This window comes from Oncorhynchus mykiss, chromosome 21 (assembly GCF_057628025.1).
Source record: "Oncorhynchus mykiss isolate SJ-2025 chromosome 21, ASM5762802v1, whole genome shotgun sequence".
Taxonomy (NCBI): domain Eukaryota; kingdom Metazoa; phylum Chordata; class Actinopteri; order Salmoniformes; family Salmonidae; genus Oncorhynchus; species Oncorhynchus mykiss.
This window is the reverse complement of record NC_143042.1, coordinates 14,199,611-14,217,506: the sequence shown is the minus strand read 5'-3', so window position 1 is coordinate 14,217,506 and position 17,896 is coordinate 14,199,611. Positions and strand designations below refer to the sequence as shown.

General features: G+C 43.6%; 1 protein-coding gene across 50 annotated transcripts in view; it reads left to right on the top strand.

Moving 5' to 3' along the window:
- The window catches only part of LOC110500059 (myosin binding protein C1), a 38,331-nt gene that overhangs the window by 18,727 nt on the left and 1,708 nt on the right, over positions 1-17,896 (top strand). For 16 of the 50 annotated variants that reach the window (XM_090213960.1, XM_090213957.1, XM_090213954.1 and 13 more), the window contains 23 exons: positions 185-333; positions 437-554; positions 657-705; positions 1,495-1,551; positions 3,635-3,798; positions 3,951-4,083; positions 7,301-7,425; positions 7,591-7,696; positions 7,823-7,989; positions 8,116-8,281; positions 8,547-8,653; positions 8,746-8,882; positions 10,341-10,605; positions 10,690-10,878; positions 11,521-11,655; positions 11,807-11,974; positions 13,659-13,747; positions 13,849-14,044; positions 14,345-14,484; positions 14,644-14,803; positions 15,277-15,413; positions 16,699-16,885; positions 17,638-17,676. In XM_090213960.1, the coding sequence (XP_090070086.1) occupies positions 185-333; positions 437-554; positions 657-705; positions 1,495-1,551; positions 3,635-3,798; positions 3,951-4,083; positions 7,301-7,425; positions 7,591-7,696; positions 7,823-7,989; positions 8,116-8,281; positions 8,547-8,653; positions 8,746-8,882; positions 10,341-10,605; positions 10,690-10,878; positions 11,521-11,655; positions 11,807-11,974; positions 13,659-13,747; positions 13,849-14,044; positions 14,345-14,484; positions 14,644-14,803; positions 15,277-15,413; positions 16,699-16,885; positions 17,638-17,654 (3,161 nt within the window). In that variant the 3' untranslated portion in view covers positions 17,655-17,676. Of the gene's footprint in view, positions 1-184; positions 334-436; positions 555-656; positions 706-1,494; positions 1,552-3,634; positions 3,799-3,950; positions 4,084-6,859; positions 6,869-7,300; positions 7,426-7,590; positions 7,697-7,822; positions 7,990-8,115; positions 8,282-8,546; positions 8,654-8,745; positions 8,883-10,340; positions 10,606-10,689; positions 10,879-11,520; positions 11,656-11,806; positions 11,975-13,658; positions 13,748-13,848; positions 14,045-14,344; positions 14,485-14,643; positions 14,804-15,276; positions 15,414-16,698; positions 16,886-17,637; positions 17,677-17,896 lie in introns of all 50 variants that reach the window. The other 34 variants (XM_090213950.1, XM_090213941.1, XM_090213938.1 and 31 more) reach the window with 5 other exon arrangements.

The window sequence follows — 17,896 nt, the reverse complement described above, 5'->3', positions numbered from 1 at the left end:
TAGATTTGTCTCTCTCCCTTGTTATGATGAAAGATAGCCTCTCTCTCTCCTTCTCTGCCTCTCTCTCACTATTGTATTTAATTCTCTCCCAAGAGAAGGAACCTCTGGCAACCATGTGTAGGACATCTTTCCACCTCAAAGGCTATTCCCACCATGGACATGCTGTGTTTTACATGTTCACAAGGTGGAGACATCTCCTTTGTTGCCAAGGTGGAGGCCCAAGACCTGCTCCGTAAACCCACCATCAAGTGGTTCAAAGGGAAATGGATGGACCTGGCCAGCAAGACCGGAAAGCACTTGCAACTGAAAGAAACCTTTGACCGACGCACCAAGGTAGACACCCTCCCATGTATAGCTCTATGTACTGTATGTTAACACACACACACGCACATTGGTCCCCTAGCTGTCCTTCCAATACCTATGTATCACCCCGCAGATTCACACATTTGAGATGCATATCATCAAGGCCAAAGACAACTATGCTGGAAACTACAGGTGTGAGGTCACCTACAAGGACAAATTTGACAGCTGCTCTTTTGACCTGGAAGTGAAAGGTTTGTTGCACTGTTCGAGTCTCAGTCATACAGCAAAGAACACACACTGAAACACGAGCAATAATACAATATACTGTGTTATTGTTTTGCATTGTCTTTCAGAACTGGAACAGTCACAGAGTGTTGATATTCGATCAGCCTTCAAAAGAAGGTAATGAGAGCAACACAATCTGACCTCGTTATTTAGATTTTTTTAAACAGACAGTTAGTAGACTGGTTTTCAGAGTCAACAAAAGAGTGATATTTTTACAGTTAGTGGTTAGATTGAGCATTTGACTAATGCATATCCTTTTTTTCTCATAATGATAAATATGACAATAGTAACATTAAACACAAACTTCACTGGTTTCGAGCAAGATTCAATACACATGGCAAATAAACCTGAAAATGTACATTTGAACATCAGATACATGGGACATTGTGGCTCAGTAGGAAAACCATGGCTCTTATCACAAACCAACATGAGAACATAGTGTCTGAAACATAATGACCATGAAATCAGATGTGATTAACCTTTATTAAGGTCATTACCAATCAACGTGTTGAACAGCACAAAGGCCAATGCTTGCATTTGAAACTCCCTCCCAACAATGTGTCAGAAAGCAACGCAAAACATCCCAGCCCCATAGCATTATCCCAACGTAGCTGCTCAGTGATGCTCCTGCAACACAGCAGAAACATTGTGGAAATGTTTTCATATGCTGGTAGGGATCGCTCTCGATACTCCTTACACAAACCAGTTCATTAGAAGCATTTAATTGGAAATGAACCAAAAGGGTTTTTGTGTAAGCCACCAATCATGTGTTAGTCTGAACCTAATGCATTTGATTGAAGTCAGTAGCCGCTGCTTTGCGTTGTTCTTTTAGCATTGTTTATCTAGTTGCCTGTTACTGTTTCTACTCTGATTAAATCTCCATTAATCTCTTCTTGTTAACAACAGCAGTGAAGGACACGAGGATGCAGGGGATCTTGACTTTAGTGGTCTTCTTAAACATAGGTGAGAGTCACTGTCCGTCCTCAAGGGGACAGTCTTATTTTTGTATTTTTTTACTATGCCCTTGTTTTGGGTGTTTACCTCTTTTCTCTTTATTTTGTATTTTGCCCCAGCAACCACCATTAAATCTTTTACCCTCTTTTTACTCTTTTTTGTTATCACATGGTATATATATGCATTACAATAGAGCATAATATATTAAAGAGTGCAGTATATTAGTTAGAACATAGGTGAAGTACCATGTACTGTAAGAGTACATCATTTCATTCATATCAGGAGTTACAGTGAATCACATATACTATCTAGTACACTATCTACTCTCACATATTGATAACTGTATTTTTGAGTTTCTTTTTTCGTTTGTAAATACAAATCTACATTTTTTTCTTGGTTCAGACAACAGCATGTTTTTTTCAATGTACTGCAATGAGTACAATAGACCTAATCAGACCGTGACACTTCACTGAGGTAAAATTACACATTTATTTGGGCTTGTCTCTTCTTCTTCCCTACACATTCAGAAACCAAAGGTTAGTAGAGAGAATAACCTAGGTAATTAAACGATTAGACCTTACTGCGGGGTAAGTACTATAATCCTGTAGCGTCCCCAGCATGGAATGTAGCTCTAGGATCTGGAACAAGCAAGAGTGTTGGCCTACTGTAGCAAGGTAACACTTCATTTACAGCCGACATTCTCAAATGCGCCATTAACAATCAGTAAGGATAGAAATGGACTTTGCATCATAAAGTCTCTCTACTGTTGGGGATGACCACTTTTTTTGATCAACAGTAGAGTACAGTAATACTGTGTTTATGAGGCCAAAGGACTCCCATTTCGGATCATTAGTGAGCTGCTCGTGGATCATTTATGAATGATGCTGTGAAATAGTGTTATCGCTACAATGTCATTTTATTTCAACTTAGAAATACAAGGCACATATCACAATGTTTATTTCAGTATACACAGTAATTGCCTGAAAATAAACAAGAAGAGAGATGCATAAGAATGAAATAATAATTCCATGCTTTTTTACCTCCAAAGCTTTCCGACATTTGGGAAAATGTCCATGAAAGAACGGACTGATTGAATGATCTTTATTTAGCTGCCTAATGGATCTACTCACGCCCAGGGCAACATGCTTATTAACCTGGATCTCACAGATCTAACATCCCCTATGGACGCCTATCCTTCCATCTCTAACACGGTCAGAGCGTCTCTGAAGTGGTGATGAGTGAACATACTGAGACACAAGGCAAAGGGATGGGCAATGTGAATAGAAAGAGAAGGAATGTAGACTTAATCGGCAGCACATCTTGGAGTAAGATCTCCCTATATTCCTGCATGCAGCACCTAGATCAGTAGTTCTTTCCCAAATTGTTTCATTCTGTTTACCCCCCCTTCCCCAAGGAACAAAAGTAGCCTAATAGCATTAGTTTATGACCTTTTTACTGTTATTCATTAATACAGCACTGGCTAAAATGTATTTTCTCTTGCAAAATCTCACCCTAAAGGCAAGTAACAATGTCCAGACTTAAAGAACTCAACCCTGGTCAAAACCCCTACCTGAAACATATTCAACTCCCTTGTAATAATCTGATCCCTCTACTTGCCTCAGCAGTAAAACCCTTCCTATAGGATATAATAGACTAGCCACCCCCTCTCCTCCTGTAACACCTCATCCAGAGATGATGTCAAAGGACAGGTACAAGGCTTCAGACCACGCCCATCCCTTTGTGTGACATGTCCTGAGGAACTCTGTAGGGAGAGTGAGAAGGGAGGGAGAGAACGTGTGTCTGATATAAGGAGAGAGAAGAAGAGAAATGACTAGAAACACAGCAGATCAGTAGAATAGCGGCGGGAAAACACTCTTGAAAACGAATTTAGTAGGTAGTCCCTATCTACAGTAGATACAACACAGTAGTCTTCCTTCAGCGCAGTCACTGCCCCTTTTATAGTATCCTCTCCCCTTTCCAGAACCTCCTTCCCCACCCAATACCCCCCATAGGGATCAGTTCCTCAGGACACGTCGCGATAGCCCAGAGCGTGGCCCCAGCCCTCACACCCTCCCCTCGTGTCCTGCCCCAGGGAGCCCAAGCAGGATGAGACCCCCGAAGTGGACGTGTGGGAGATCCTGAAGTCGGCCAGGCCAGACCAGTACGAGAAGATCGCCTTTGAGTACGGCATAACAGACCTGCGGGGTCTGCTCAAGAGGTTGAAGAAGACCAAGAAAGAGGAGAAGAAGAGTGAAGGTGCTGAATTGACTGTTTGTCCATGTGACTGTGTGTCACTGTTGGGATTATGATGCACTAATCTGTGATTATTCAGGGGAAAGGCACACATTTCACTGGTTTTCTATAGGATGCATAACCATTGTCATGGGATATTGTCTTTTTTGACAAAGCTTTTGCCAAGAAGTTGGATCCAGCATACCAGGCTGACAAAGGAGGGAAGATCCGCTTAATGGTGGATCTTGCAGACCCCACAGTAGAGCTGAAATGGTACAAGAACGGCCAGGAGATCCGTCCAACTCCAAAGTATGTCAAGCTTTTTCTTCTTTCTCCATGTGTTAGTCTTCTGTATGTTTCAATTTCGTCTTCTCACAAATGAAAGGCATTTTTGGGAGTTCCTCATAAAATGTGTTTCATTCGTGATTTGGTCCTCATTGCCGGTCCCCTGGTACTTGTAGTTTTTATCTGTTCCTTGTCATGTCTCTCAGCATTGAAAAGCAATGGTTCACATGCTAGTGTTTCTGATGGTCTCGCGGTGTACACAAGCAAGCAAGGACGCATACACCCAAACTTCAAAACATCAAAACACACATTGTTTTACACCAATAATTGCTTTCACATAATGACACACACACACACAGCCCTGTGTGACCCTGTTATGAACAGGGTCTACTGCCTCAGACCTTGTAAACCAGGGACAAGTCTGACCCTACATGCCCTTCACACCCATACAGAGCTCCCATTGTGCCCAGACACACACACAGCTACATGACCAGCCCAGATCTCTGCACTGTAAACCATTGCCAGCTGATGCCCAGTGAACAAATAACATTCTCTCAACACTAATGTGGTGTTGATAAGATACCACCTGCATCTCACCAACGCATCAAGAACGTTATTTGTTTGCTGGGCAGTGCGTGGCACTGAGCTACATTTGAGTGGAAATGCACTGTTTGATGTTTTAAATAATGGTCCTTTGCTATTAACTACAGGTCCTTCTCTGTACAGGGAAATGGCGGTACCTTCTCCACAGGTCTTTAACTGACTCTGGCTTTGTAACAATCAATGGATGATCTATTATTTTGATACCTGTGTACCCCACCAATGTTAGTGTACCATAAATATAATATGGCGTAGTTTAAGTGTATTGATCTTACCACATCGTTTTATCAACCTGTCAATAATGGGAATGTATAACGAAAAGTGACTATTTTCTTACCTCTCTCTGGAAATCATTTGTATAATTAAGTGATAATGCCCGAGAAGCCAGTGTTTCGAGGATATATTAGCACGGGTGTTGTGCAAACAGTGCCAATATATCCTCCAAACACCGGCTTCGAGGGCATTATCACTTTTAGACAATGGGTTACCAACCTATTCAAATAATGATTGACATCATTTCCTTTTCAACTTTATTTTGATGAATTTATTCATACTATTTCATCCTTCCACAATATATAATCCCAACACAAATCTAGGGTTGCTACCCAAGCCGGCTGGTCGTTCGTTCTATTGGTTCGGTTGCCAGAGACGCGACCCAGTTGATCGGTCTTTTTGTTCTGTATCTATGGACGTGACCCAGTTGTTCGTTCTAAATGTTCCATTGCCATACTGTCTGGCAACGTTCTTATCCCTTGCTTGCTAACTAGCCAACTACGGCTAACTTAGTCACGTCAAACAGTGCAGCCAGAATAACATCAAAGTAGCTGCATTTGTATTTGTTTAAGCTGTTTTCTAGTGACATTTATTTGGATACATCCATAACACTGAGCTAATGAGGCGCGATTTCGCCTGGAATTGAAAATGTGCTCTCTCGTCAGGACACTTGTTCAGAGGAGCTAGCCAACAACAGACTGCAAACTAGCTGCACTTCGTTGACATTTCTTTGTATACATCCATAAAAATTATGCCAGCTAATTCATGATTTCAACTGGCTAAGAAACGCTGCCTGCCTGTCTCTCTTGTCTCGACTCGTTCATTACTATGCGACAACTGGAGATTGTTTCAATATTAAAATTCTATGTCGCAAATGTCGGAGAGACAGTAAGGTTTATACACATCTCTGCTGTTAAAAACTAAATGTTAGTCTAAAAGAAATGTGAGATAATGTCTAGATGTTTTTTATAGTGGAGATCAAATTTATAAAGTGCCTGGCTGGGCTGATGAGACAGTGGATTGCGCAGTCAGATGTAACAGTTAACAAATTCCATCACATGAAACAAAATTCTCTGGTCTGATGAAACCAAGATTGAACTCTTTGGCCTGAATGCCAAGGTTGCAAGAAAAATACATATTTTAAACTTTGACTTTCACCCAAAACAAACGCAGATTGGATGTCGGGCATAATCTTATTTTCAACATCTGTTCAACAACATTTTGCTAGGTAGGATAGCCCAATGTCAAAACACAGTTTGAACGTGTCCAAATCAATAACCAATATGCAGAAAACTTCAACATAAAATGTAGTAAAATGACAAACATGCCACAACAATAATCATATTTGGCCGTTGGTAACTTGTGGAATAGACACCGGCTGGAATTAGACCCACCCGTGTGTATTAACAGTAGTTATACAATACTTTTGAAAGTTGATCTCATCACTCAATCTAACATCTGTATTACTCAATGTTACAAGACCTCTATGTACCCTCAAAAAGTGTGTACTTAGATTCTAAAAAGGGAAGGGTCAATCTCAGGCTACTCTCAGTAGAGGTTGTTCAAAGCCAAGCCGAGTTAAAGCCATCTGGGAGGTTATTGCAGTTTTCTGTTCCCTGGTCTCCGGTGGTGTATTTCCCAGGATTCCCTGTTATGAAGATCTCTCTCTCTCTCTCCCTCTCAATTTTTTGTAACACTATTGGCTGTTACAGCCCCCTCCTCTAGCCTTCTGTCCTACCTGTCTGTCCTACCTGTCTGTCTGTCCTACCTTTCTGTCTGTCCTACCTGTCTGTCTGTCCTACCTGTCTGTCTGTCCTATCTGTCTGTCTGTCTGTCCATGCCATGCCATGCCATGGTGCTCATCCTTTTTCTCTGCTATAACTACTTCTTCCTCTGGCTCCATTCCGGCTCCACTGCTGACCTTAAGTCAAAGGAAGTAAGTCCACCCGTCCTACATCCCTGACCTCTGGTGTGACCCCAACCCTCTGTCTACTCTATTCCTCTGGGTGTGCACTGACAACCCACGCTGATGCATGTTGGGATGTGTTTGTTTGTGAATGGGGGCGGGTCTCTGTATATGAATTTGGCTGTATATCTTCACATTACAATGACTTCAATGACAAAGGTTTTTGATTAATAAACTAGCACAACTTTTCTTTAAAAAATAATAAAATACTACATCTATTTCTGCTTTTGGAAGACACAAGTAAGCAAAGGCAACTGTCTGTAGCTCAGTGGATGATATGAAGTCTTGAAATAATTGCCATTCACAAGCATATATGGTATACTATAACTTTATCTCCAAGCACATATAGTCACAGTATGTGGATATCCAGTGATTTGATTGATTGATGCACTTGCTGCATAGGTTTATCTTTGAGCAAAAGGGCACGCAGCGGATCCTGGTCATCAACAACTGCGGCCTGAATGATGATGCTGCTTATTCCGTAGCTGCGGGAGAAGAGAAGTGCACCACAGAGCTGTTTGTCAAAGGTACCCCTCTCCATTCGATCATCCTTCTCTCTTCATTTTAATGTCTCTTTGAGGAATTAGTGGGACCAGAATGTGTTCTCTCCACAATTTCACACTCCACTGTTTCTAATTATATTGATGCCTGCCCCTCTATGATTTTATGATTTGTATCTTACCTTTCTGCAGAGTTACCAGTGAAGATTACTAAAGAGATTGAGGCGGTGAAAACGACAGTGAACGAGAGGATTGAGTTGGAGTGTGAAGTGTCTGAAGAAGGAGCTCAAGTAAAATGGTAGGGCCATGTCAACTTATTGTGTGTGTGTGTGTGTGTTTTTTTCTCTTTGTGTGTGTGTGTGTGTATGCTTGTGTATTTTTCCCATGTGCCTCTGAGCCTCTAACCTTTTGTCTTCCCCCTCAGGTGTAAGAATGGCGTGGAGGTACCGACCGGGCCCCGGTCACGCTACCGTGTCAAGTCTGAGGGGCTGAAACACTGGCTAATCATTGACGATGCCTCAAAGGAGGACACTGGAACCTTCTCCCTAATGGCCTCTGGGGGCACCTCTGAAGCCAAAGTCCAGGTTGAATGTGTGTATTTCACTTCCCTCTCTTTTCCTCACACTTTCTCTCTTACCTAGAAACTGTAGATCAACTATATTGATGACTATTTTTACTTTTTTCTATCCTCTTTCTTTCTGTTCTTCCCTTCATCAGTGAAGCCACTGAAGATTATTCAGGATTTGCAGGACATGACAGTGCTTTTGGGCCAGCCGCTGAAGATGCACTGTGAGATCTTCCCTGGGAATGTTCCAGGTCGCTGGTACAGGAACGGACAGTTGATCCAGTCCAACGACCGCATCAACATCCTGCAAAGAGCCAAGTACGTCACCTCCCTCCCACTCGCCCATCTCCTCAGCCCCATACCTGTGTTCCTGGGGGTTTCATACCTGGTCAAGTCGCAGAGGCAAAAATTCTGGGCCCAAATCATGATTCATCATTAGGCCCATGTAACCTGAGCAAGAAAAACTCAGGGTCTTAGCCCTTCCCTCTGTCCTCCTGCTGGTCTCTAGTGTATTTTTCATATTGTTTAAGCTGTCTTCTCAGGAGCAAGCCTACAGTATTCACTTGTTTTCTTGTTTTGACAGGAACCACCGATTAGAAATTGTGAACAGCACCATTCACGATGCCGGGGATTATACCTTTGTGCCAGAGGGATACTCTCAGAGCCTCTGTGCCAAAATTCATATCGTTGGTACAGTCATTTTAATGATACAAAACCATCCGTGGGTTGATAGGAATATTATAGAGCACTTACTTGTTTTCTTTCTTGTCCCGTTCCTACAGATCCTCCCAGGGTGCACCTGGAGAGCTTGAACTTCCCTGACAACACAGTGACCATTGTGGCAGGAAATAAACTCCGTGTGGAGATCCCCATCAGTGGAGAACCAGCACCCAGAGTGGTGTGGATGAAGGGAGAGAGGGTGAGTGCTGACCTGGGTCAAAATAGGCTTCATTGTGCTTAATTGTTGTCAGAAGTAAAGTATACAGTCGTGGCCAAAAGTCTTGAGAATGACACAAATATACATTTTCACAAAGTCTGCTGCCTCAGTGTCTTTAGATATTTTTGTCAGGTGTTACTATGGAATACTGAAGTATAATTACGAGCATCAAAGGCTTTTATTACAATTGTCAATTACAAGCATCAAAGGCTTTTATTACAATTGTCAATTGACAATTACAATTGTCAAAGGCTTTTATTGACAATTACATGAAGTTGATGCAAAGAGTCAATATTTGCAGTGTTCACCCTTCTTTTTCAAGACCTCTGCAATCTGCCCTGGCATGCTGTCAATTAACTTCTGTGCCACATCCTGACTGATGGCAGCCCATTCTTGCATAATCAATGCTTGGAGTTTGTCAGAATTTGTGGGTTTTTGTTTGTCCACCCTTGAGGATTGACCACAAGTTCTCAATGGGATTAAGGTCTGGGGAGTTTCCTGGCCATGGACCCAAAATATCGATGTTTTGTTCCCCGAGCCACTTAGTTATCACTTTTGCCTTATGGCAAGGTGCTCCATCATGCTGAAGAAGGTTATCACTTTTGCCTTATGGCAAGGTGCTCCATCATGCTGAAAAAGGCATTGTTCGTCACCAAACTGTTCCTGGATGGTTGGGAGAAGTTGCTCTCGGAGGATGTGTTGGTACCATTCTTTATTCATGGCTGTGTTCTTAGGCAAAATTGTGAGTGAGCCCACTCCCTTGGCTGAGTAGCAACCCCACACATGAATGGTCTCAGGATGCTTTACTGTTGGTTGGCATGACACAGGACTGATGTTAGCGCTCACCTTGGTCTTCTCCGGACAAGCTTTTTTCCGGATGCCCCAAACAATCGGAAAGGGGATTCATCAGAGAAAATGACTTTACCCCAGTCCTGCAATCTTACCGGCAGCAATATCCTTGCCTGTGAAGACCTTTTTGTGCAAAGCAATGATGACGGCACGTGTTTCCTTGCAGGTACCCATGGTTGACAGAGGAAGAACAATGATTCCAAGCACCACGTTTTGAAGCTTCCAGTCTGTTATTCAAACTCAATCAGCATGACAGAGTGATCTCCAGCCTTGTCCTTGTCAACACTTACACCTGTGTTAACGAGAGAATCACTGACATGATGTCAGCTGGTCCTTTTGTGGCAGGGCTGAAATGCAGTGGAAATGTTTTTTGGGGATTCAGTTAATTTGCATGGCAAAGAGGGACTGCAATTAATTGCAATTCATCTGATCACTCTTCATAACATTTTGAAGTATATGCAAATTGCCATCATACAAACTGAGGCAGCAGACTTTGTGAAAATTTATATTTGTGTCATTCTGAAAACTTTTGGCCACGACTGTACATACTGAATGTATGGGTACAGTACAATCTACTATTTGCCATCATAGGTAATCCTTGACTCGGGCCACCGTGTGCGAGCTGAAACCTTCTCGGACCACACCAGTCTTACCATCGACATCGCAGAGAAGGAAGACACAGGAAACTACAAGATAGTCCTGCAGAATGAGGCTGGGGAAGCAGGGGCTAGTGTCAAAGTCAAGGTGGTGGATATCCCAGACCCTCCTGAAGTTCCCCTAGTCACGGAGGTGGGAGGAGACTGGTGCTCTATGACATGGGAACCCCCGATCTATGACGGAGGCTCACCCATCTTAGGTAGGTCTGTGTGGGTGGTTTTATGCTAACAAGTTGGATATTCTGGTGTGTGTATGTGATATAGAACTATGCTTTTCCCCAAAGGCTACTTCATCGAAAGGAAGAAGAAGCAGAGTTCCAGATGGATGAGGCTGAACTTTGACCTGAACAAAGAGACCACATTTGAGCCTAAAAAGATGATTGAGGGTGTCCCATACGAGGTGCGCGTCTTTGCTGTGAATGCCATCGGTGTGTCCAAACCCAGCGAGCCATCCAAAGCCTTTGTGCCCCTGGGTGAGTTCTGAGTACGCAATGTTCGCTTGGCAATGTAAATCTTTGTGACAAAGCCAGTGAGGTGACACTTACAGTACAAAGGCGTTATCCTCTTATGTAAAGCCAATACAGTTTATCCTGTGGTTATATCATATCACAATAGTGGGAGAAAAATGAAATACTGTGTGATAGTGCAGGCCATTGCGTGGGCTGCCCTTCCCCTTTAAAACTGTTCCTCTGATACCCCACTATTCCAAGCATTCCGCATTCTGACTGTGACCTCCATTGGACGTGGCTGGGGCTTTAGGAGATATTAAATATGTCTTTATAATGGCTGCCAAATCATCTAGGGCTTATAGGTTTAGGAGATCAGCCTCCCACAGGGTTCAATAGGAGTTAAACTTGATGCAGAATGTAAGAATAGACGTTAAGAGCCGCCCCTAATGAGATCTGATGAACAGATTGATGGCATACCAGTGCCAGCTAGAGGGGTGTCCCACTCACATGGGCATGGAGGTGTTTCTTAGGTATACTACATTGTATGCGTCATACTGTTCTTATGGCAATTGGAGATCCACTTTTGACAAGGCATGAAACATACTATACCTGCAAGGAAATGTTTGTGTGACGTTCAACCTTTGTAACACTCTCACACTCACTCAGCTGTGACCAGCGAGCCCACCATGCTGGTGGTGGATGATGTCACAGACACCACGGTGACCATGAAGTGGCGTCCCCCAGACACCATTGGAGCTGCAGGCTTAGACGGCTACCTGGTGGAGTATTGCATCGAAGGAAGTAAGAAGCATTCGATTGACATGCCTCCATCGACGAATAGACTTTGTCTTTTATAACTAGAACCCGCTTGACTTTTCATGATCAGGAGAAACTCCTGGCTTGTTAATAAGTATTACCTGCTGTGTTAAGTCTATGGACATGTTCTCCACAGCTGATGACTGGAGAGTAACCAATAAGGAGCTGACAGAGAAGACTAAGTACACCATCACTGGCCTCCCTCCAGAGGCTAAGATCCTGGTAAGGGTAAGGGCCATCAATGCTGCCGGCGCCAGCACTCCCAGAACACTTCAGCACTCTATCCTGGTCAAAGAGGTCATCGGTGAGTCCTAGCCACTCTCCACTTCTCTTTTTGATGTCTGTATGTATTATTTATTAGCAAGGCTTAAGCAACAGGGCTAGGAACATGACATTTGAAACACAAGTCCAAAGGACAGGTGTTCATGAAAGATTTACAGTGCCTTCGGAAAGTATTCAGACCCCTTGACGTTTTCCACATTTTGTTACGTTGCAGCCTTATTCTAAAATGGATTTAAAAAATCAGCGATCTATACAGAATATTCCACAATGACAAAGTGAAAACAAGTTTTCAGAAAAATGTGCAAATGTATTAATATAAAAAAACAGAAATACCTTATTTGCATAAGTATTCAGACCCTTTGCTATGACCCTCGAATTGAGCTCAGGTGCAGCCTGTTTCCATTGATCATCCTTGAGATGTTTATACAACTAGATTGGAGTCCACCTGCGGTAAGTTCAATTGATTGGACATGATTTGGAAAGGCACACATCTGTCTATATAAGGTCCCACAGTTGACAGTGCATGTCATGGCAAAAACCAAGCCATGAGGTCGATGAATTGTCCGTAGAGCTCCGAGACAGGATTGTGTTGAGGTACAGATCTGGGGAAGGGTACCAAAAAATGTCTGCAGCATTGAAAGTCCCCAAGAACACAGTGGCCTCCATCATTCTTAAATGGAAGAAATTTGCAACCACCAAGACTTTTCCTAAAGCTGGCCGCCCGGCCAAACTGAGCAATCGGGGGAGAAGGGCCTTGGTCAGGGAGGTGACCAAGAACCTGATGGTCACTCTGGCAGAGCTCTAGAGTTTCTCTGTGGAGATGGGAGAACATTCCAGAAGGACAACCATCTCTGCAGCACTCCACAAATCAGGCCTTTGTGGTTAAGTGGCCAGACGGAAGCCACTACTCAGTAGAAGGCACATAACAGCCCGCTCTGAGTTTGCCAAAAGGCACCTAACGACTCTCAGACCACGAGAAACAAGATTATCTGGTCTAATGAAACCAAGAGTGAACTCTTTGGCTTGAATGCTAAGTGTCACGTCTGGAGGAAACCTGGCACCATCCCTACGGTGTAGCATGGTGGTGGCAGCATCATGCTGTGGGGATGTTTTTCAGAAGCAGGGACTGGGAGACAAGTCAGGATCAAGGTAAAGATGAACAGAGCAAAGTACAGAGATCCTTGATGTAAACCTGCTCCAGAGCACTGAGGACCTCAGACTGTGGCGAAATGTCACCTTCCAACAGGACAACAACCTGAAAATAGCTGTACAGCAACCTTTCCCATCCAACCTGACAGAGCTTGAGAGGATTTGCAGAGAAAAATGGGCGAAACTCACCATATACAGATGTTCCAAGCTTGTAGTGTCATACTCAAAAAGACTCAATGCTGTAATCGCTGCAAACAAAGTACTGAGTAGAGGGTCTGAATACTTATGTAAATGTAATATTTCAGATGTATTTTTATAAATTTGCAACAAATTCTGAACCTGTTTTTGCTTTGTCATTATGGGGTATTGTGAGTAGATTGATGAGGATAATTTTTTTTTAAATACATTTTAGAATAAGGCTGTAACGTAAAAGAAAATGTGGAAAGTCAATGGTTCTGAATAATTTCTGAAGGCACTGTAGATAAAAAAATAAAAAGTATAATTTTCTTTAACGGAAATCACATTCCATCCACTTATCTGACCTGTCCTCTTCCCAGAACCACCTAAGATCCGCATCCCCCGTCACTTGAAGCAGACGTACACTCGTAAAGTCGGAGAAGCCGTCAATCTCGTTATTCCATTCATGGTAAGGCAATAACAGAAAATGGCTGAACCACCTCCAGTAAAAGCCTTTTAGTAAATCATATTTAGTTAGATTTATGCTCCTATGCGATATGTGACATGTAGGGAAAGCCCAGGCCAAAGGTGAGCTGGCTGAAGGAGGGTGAGACGGTGGACCCCACGCAGGTCACTATCCGCAACACAGACTGTGACAGCATCATCTTCATCCGCAAAGCAGAGAGGAAGCACTCTGGGAAGTACGATATGAAGGTGGAGGTGGAGAACCACGTGGACACAGCCATCGTAGACATCCAGATAGTAGGTGGGTCAAAGGAAACTGACAGGAAGGATATCCTGATCTCACTTATAGATAAAGTTGTTTAGGCATAGATCAATTAAGCACTTGTATCAGTCATTTTTACAGATTTAATCAAACAGGAAGTAGAAAAAAATACTATAAGAAGGAAAGATCTCATAGTAAAGAGTTGATCGAGTTGAATGTTTTTAGTGTTGTTCTTCCCTTTATTCCCTACCAAATTTTTCACCGCAGCTAATGTCTAGAACATGCCAATAAGACCCATACTGATGTTAATGATGTTAACGGATTCATCTCTCCACTCAGACCTCCCAGGGCCTCCACAGTGTGTGAAGATAGATGAGGTCTGGGGGGGAAACGTGGCTCTGGACTGGACCCCTCCAAAGGACAATGGCAACGCCGCCATTACAGGCTACACCATCCAGAAAGCAGACAAGAAGACCATGGTATGAGTCTGCTGAATGCATCACTTAGTACTGTACTGTATGGAATCAGTATGAGGGAGAGATTTACCTCTGTATGTACTCTGCATATGGAATCCAGGTGTTTGTGCTAATCAATGTTATCCCCTGCATGTTTAAACTAATCTGCTTTCTGTGTGACAGGAGTGGTACACGTGTATTGAGCACTACCACCGCACCTGCATCACCATCACCGAGCTGGTGGTGGGGAACGAGTACTACTTCAGAATCTACTCTGAGAACATGGTGGGTCTGAGCGAGGGTGCCACCCAGACCAAGGACAGCGCCCTCATTGTTAAAGAAGGTATGTGTGAGCTCCTCTGTGGGGGGGGGGGGTGTACCGTATGGAGAGCAATGAAAAATATGGGGGGGAGGTACCGTATGGAGAGCAATGAAAAATATGACCCGTATGTCATCCCCCTCTACTTTCTAATATTATGAACCAACACATTTGAAAAGCAGTCCAGCCCCCCGTGAACCTCAGTCACTTCTTTTTTAATTTTCTTCTTTGTCTTTTGTCACAAAAGTGATACAGTGATAAAATTTACATTTTTACAGAATTGGACCAGTTGCTTTCATTCAGAGATGGCGTATACACTACATATCATGTTTCATTGTACTGTACTGTTAATGCGGATGTTGCTGTTTCTGACCACAGATGATGAATTCAAATACTGTCTCTCCTTCAATCATGATCACAAGGGAAATTCCCCCATGATACAGCTCAGCGCCTGTATCATGTACAACCCCATTCTTCCTCCCTTCCTCCCTCTGCAGGCATGCAACTGAAGAACCCAGAGTACATTGACCACGACTTCAAAGAGCCTCCCAAGTTCACCCAGCCCCTCATCAACACCTTTGCCATCGCTGGTTACAATGCCACCCTCAACTGCAGCGTCCGTGCCAACCCACGGGTAGGTGTAGCCCGGGTCTCAGATCTGTTTGTGCTGTCTTGCCAACTCCATTTCAGCAATTGGAGTTCGCAAGACGGCACAACAGATCTGGGACTCAGGCTAGGGTAGGTGTGTAGGACTGTACTTAGACAGTGCCTACACCAACCCTCTGGGAATGTTCTGTCCAGCTAAACTCCTGGACATGGTTGTGGTATCATTGCTGCTGATGTTCAGTCTTGCCTATTAATTAGTGATTGATTTAGACATGGGAAACCAAGTATGTCTTCTCTATTGACTCTGGCCAATCAATGACATGAATTGATGAATTAGGAGCCAACCCCAAAGACTGTGCAGCCTTGAAGCCCTGAGGCTGGGACTTCCAATGCCCTGGCCTAGTGGGTCATCTTAGGCCTTTACGCAGCCTGTTCCCCATACCCCTCCGGCCTGTTCCCCATACCCCTCCGGCCTGTTCCCCATACCCCTCCCGGCCTGTTCCCCATACCCCTCCCGGCCTGTTCCCCATACCCCTCCCGGCCTGTTCCCCATACCCCTCCCGGCCTGTTCCCCATACCCCTCCCGGCCTGTTCCCCATACCCCTCCCGGCCTGTTCCCCATACCCCTCCGGCCTGTTCCCCATACCCCTCCGGCCTGTTCCCCATACCCCTCCGGCCTGTTCCCCATACCCCTCCGGCCTGTTCCCCATACCCCTCCAGGATGGACCAGGTCCAAATGGTCCAGGCCCCCAGCTGTATACTGAAAGCTTTACACCTGCAGCCTGCTCTTTCTGACCGCCTCTCAATCACGGCAGCCTTTACACCTGACAACTATCCTCTCTCTAACAGCACATCTCTAGTCAGCTGCCTGAAGTTTTTTTGTTCAGAGGTTAAAAAACTGATTAAATAAACAGACAGAGGACATTTGTTTAACACATGTGCCTTATTACCATGGGCACTATGTAAATATAAGGGTTTATCTGATTAATGCACTCTTGGTTATAAGATATGACTGTTCATACACTGTTCTGATTAGGTTATCTCTAACTTGAACAGTGTATTGGCCCTCTCACTGAGAAAATAGTGCAAATCCACAGACCAGTAAAACATTGCAATGTATTGAATGCTTTTGAAATAATGTACTACAACATATTGAGTTGACAAATGTTTTAATGATACAGTAGCGATGCCTTTTATACTACTTGATAAACATTATGGGGAGTAACTTGCGAAACATCCCTGACTTAATTGAGTATTGATATTTTAGAGGCTTCTCTAGGAAACGGGCTAACCTTCTCTGTTTTTGACTTCAGCCCAAAGTGATTTGGATGAAGAATAAGATAGCCATCATTGATGACCCGCGCTACCGCATGTTTAGCAACCAAGGGGTCTGCACCCTGGAGATCCGGAAACCCAGTCCCTACGACGGGGGCATGTACTCCTGCAAGGCCATTAATGACCTGGGTGATGCACTAGTGGAGTGTAAGCTGGAGGTTAAAGGTCAGTTTTGGCTGGAGGGGTACCTGGTAACCTGCGGTGTATGTTATCCACCTGTGTACAGTGTTAGGTGTCTAGACTCTATGGTGACGTAGATCAGTACATAGTTTGTTTCAGTGACTACACCACCAGGAGCCCGTCCATATCAGCTGTGGTCCTGTAAGTATTCGCGGTACATATATCGTAGATGATATATGCTTATATTGTCATATATAACATCCAGGGGGTTGTCATTACATCACCCCTGCTACTCCAATGAGGAACAATGTATTACATCATGTGGCTGAACTCAATCTATGCATTTCCTTCTCATTTTAGACCATTTTGAACATGTTCATCCAGTTACAGGTGTTCATACAAGACTTCAGTAATGTCACTTGTGTTCAGCCGAATCCTGTACATCCCACTACCACTGTTGAATTTCCTACCACAACTTCAAAGTCACAACGTCAAATGTAGCATGCTTCACCAATACAGCATGGTTCAATTCTTCCTAAGCGACATCATACACCAACACCTCATAACTCAAACACACGTCAATACGTATTGTTCTAGATGTAGTTCCCTTGTTAGATGAATACTATCTTGTGGCTCCATGTTTTAATGTTTCCCCTCAACAGATGGTGATGTTCCTTCAATTGCGTGTTTAACTCCTCATATAAAATTAGTTCAATAACTGACCAGTATTCCCTGGAGAACACATAACTCCCCCATGTAAACATTTGGATAACCCCTCTTCTCTTCTCTCCCCCCAGTCCCCACTCAGGATTAGTGAATGTATGTTCTCATCCAAGGTAAGCTTTCATATGGTTTTGGCATATGAAGCTTATGTCATTCATTCTGCATCTGTCAAATGCCAATAATACAGCTTTTCTCAGCAGTACTAGGTTGTCTATTTAAGTTCACACCCACCCGTCTGAAAGAGTACCAAGAGAAGGAATGCAAGAGTTCAGGGCTTGCCTGCTTTAGTCCAAATGGATGTGTGATATGTACAGTACCATAATAGATTATTGT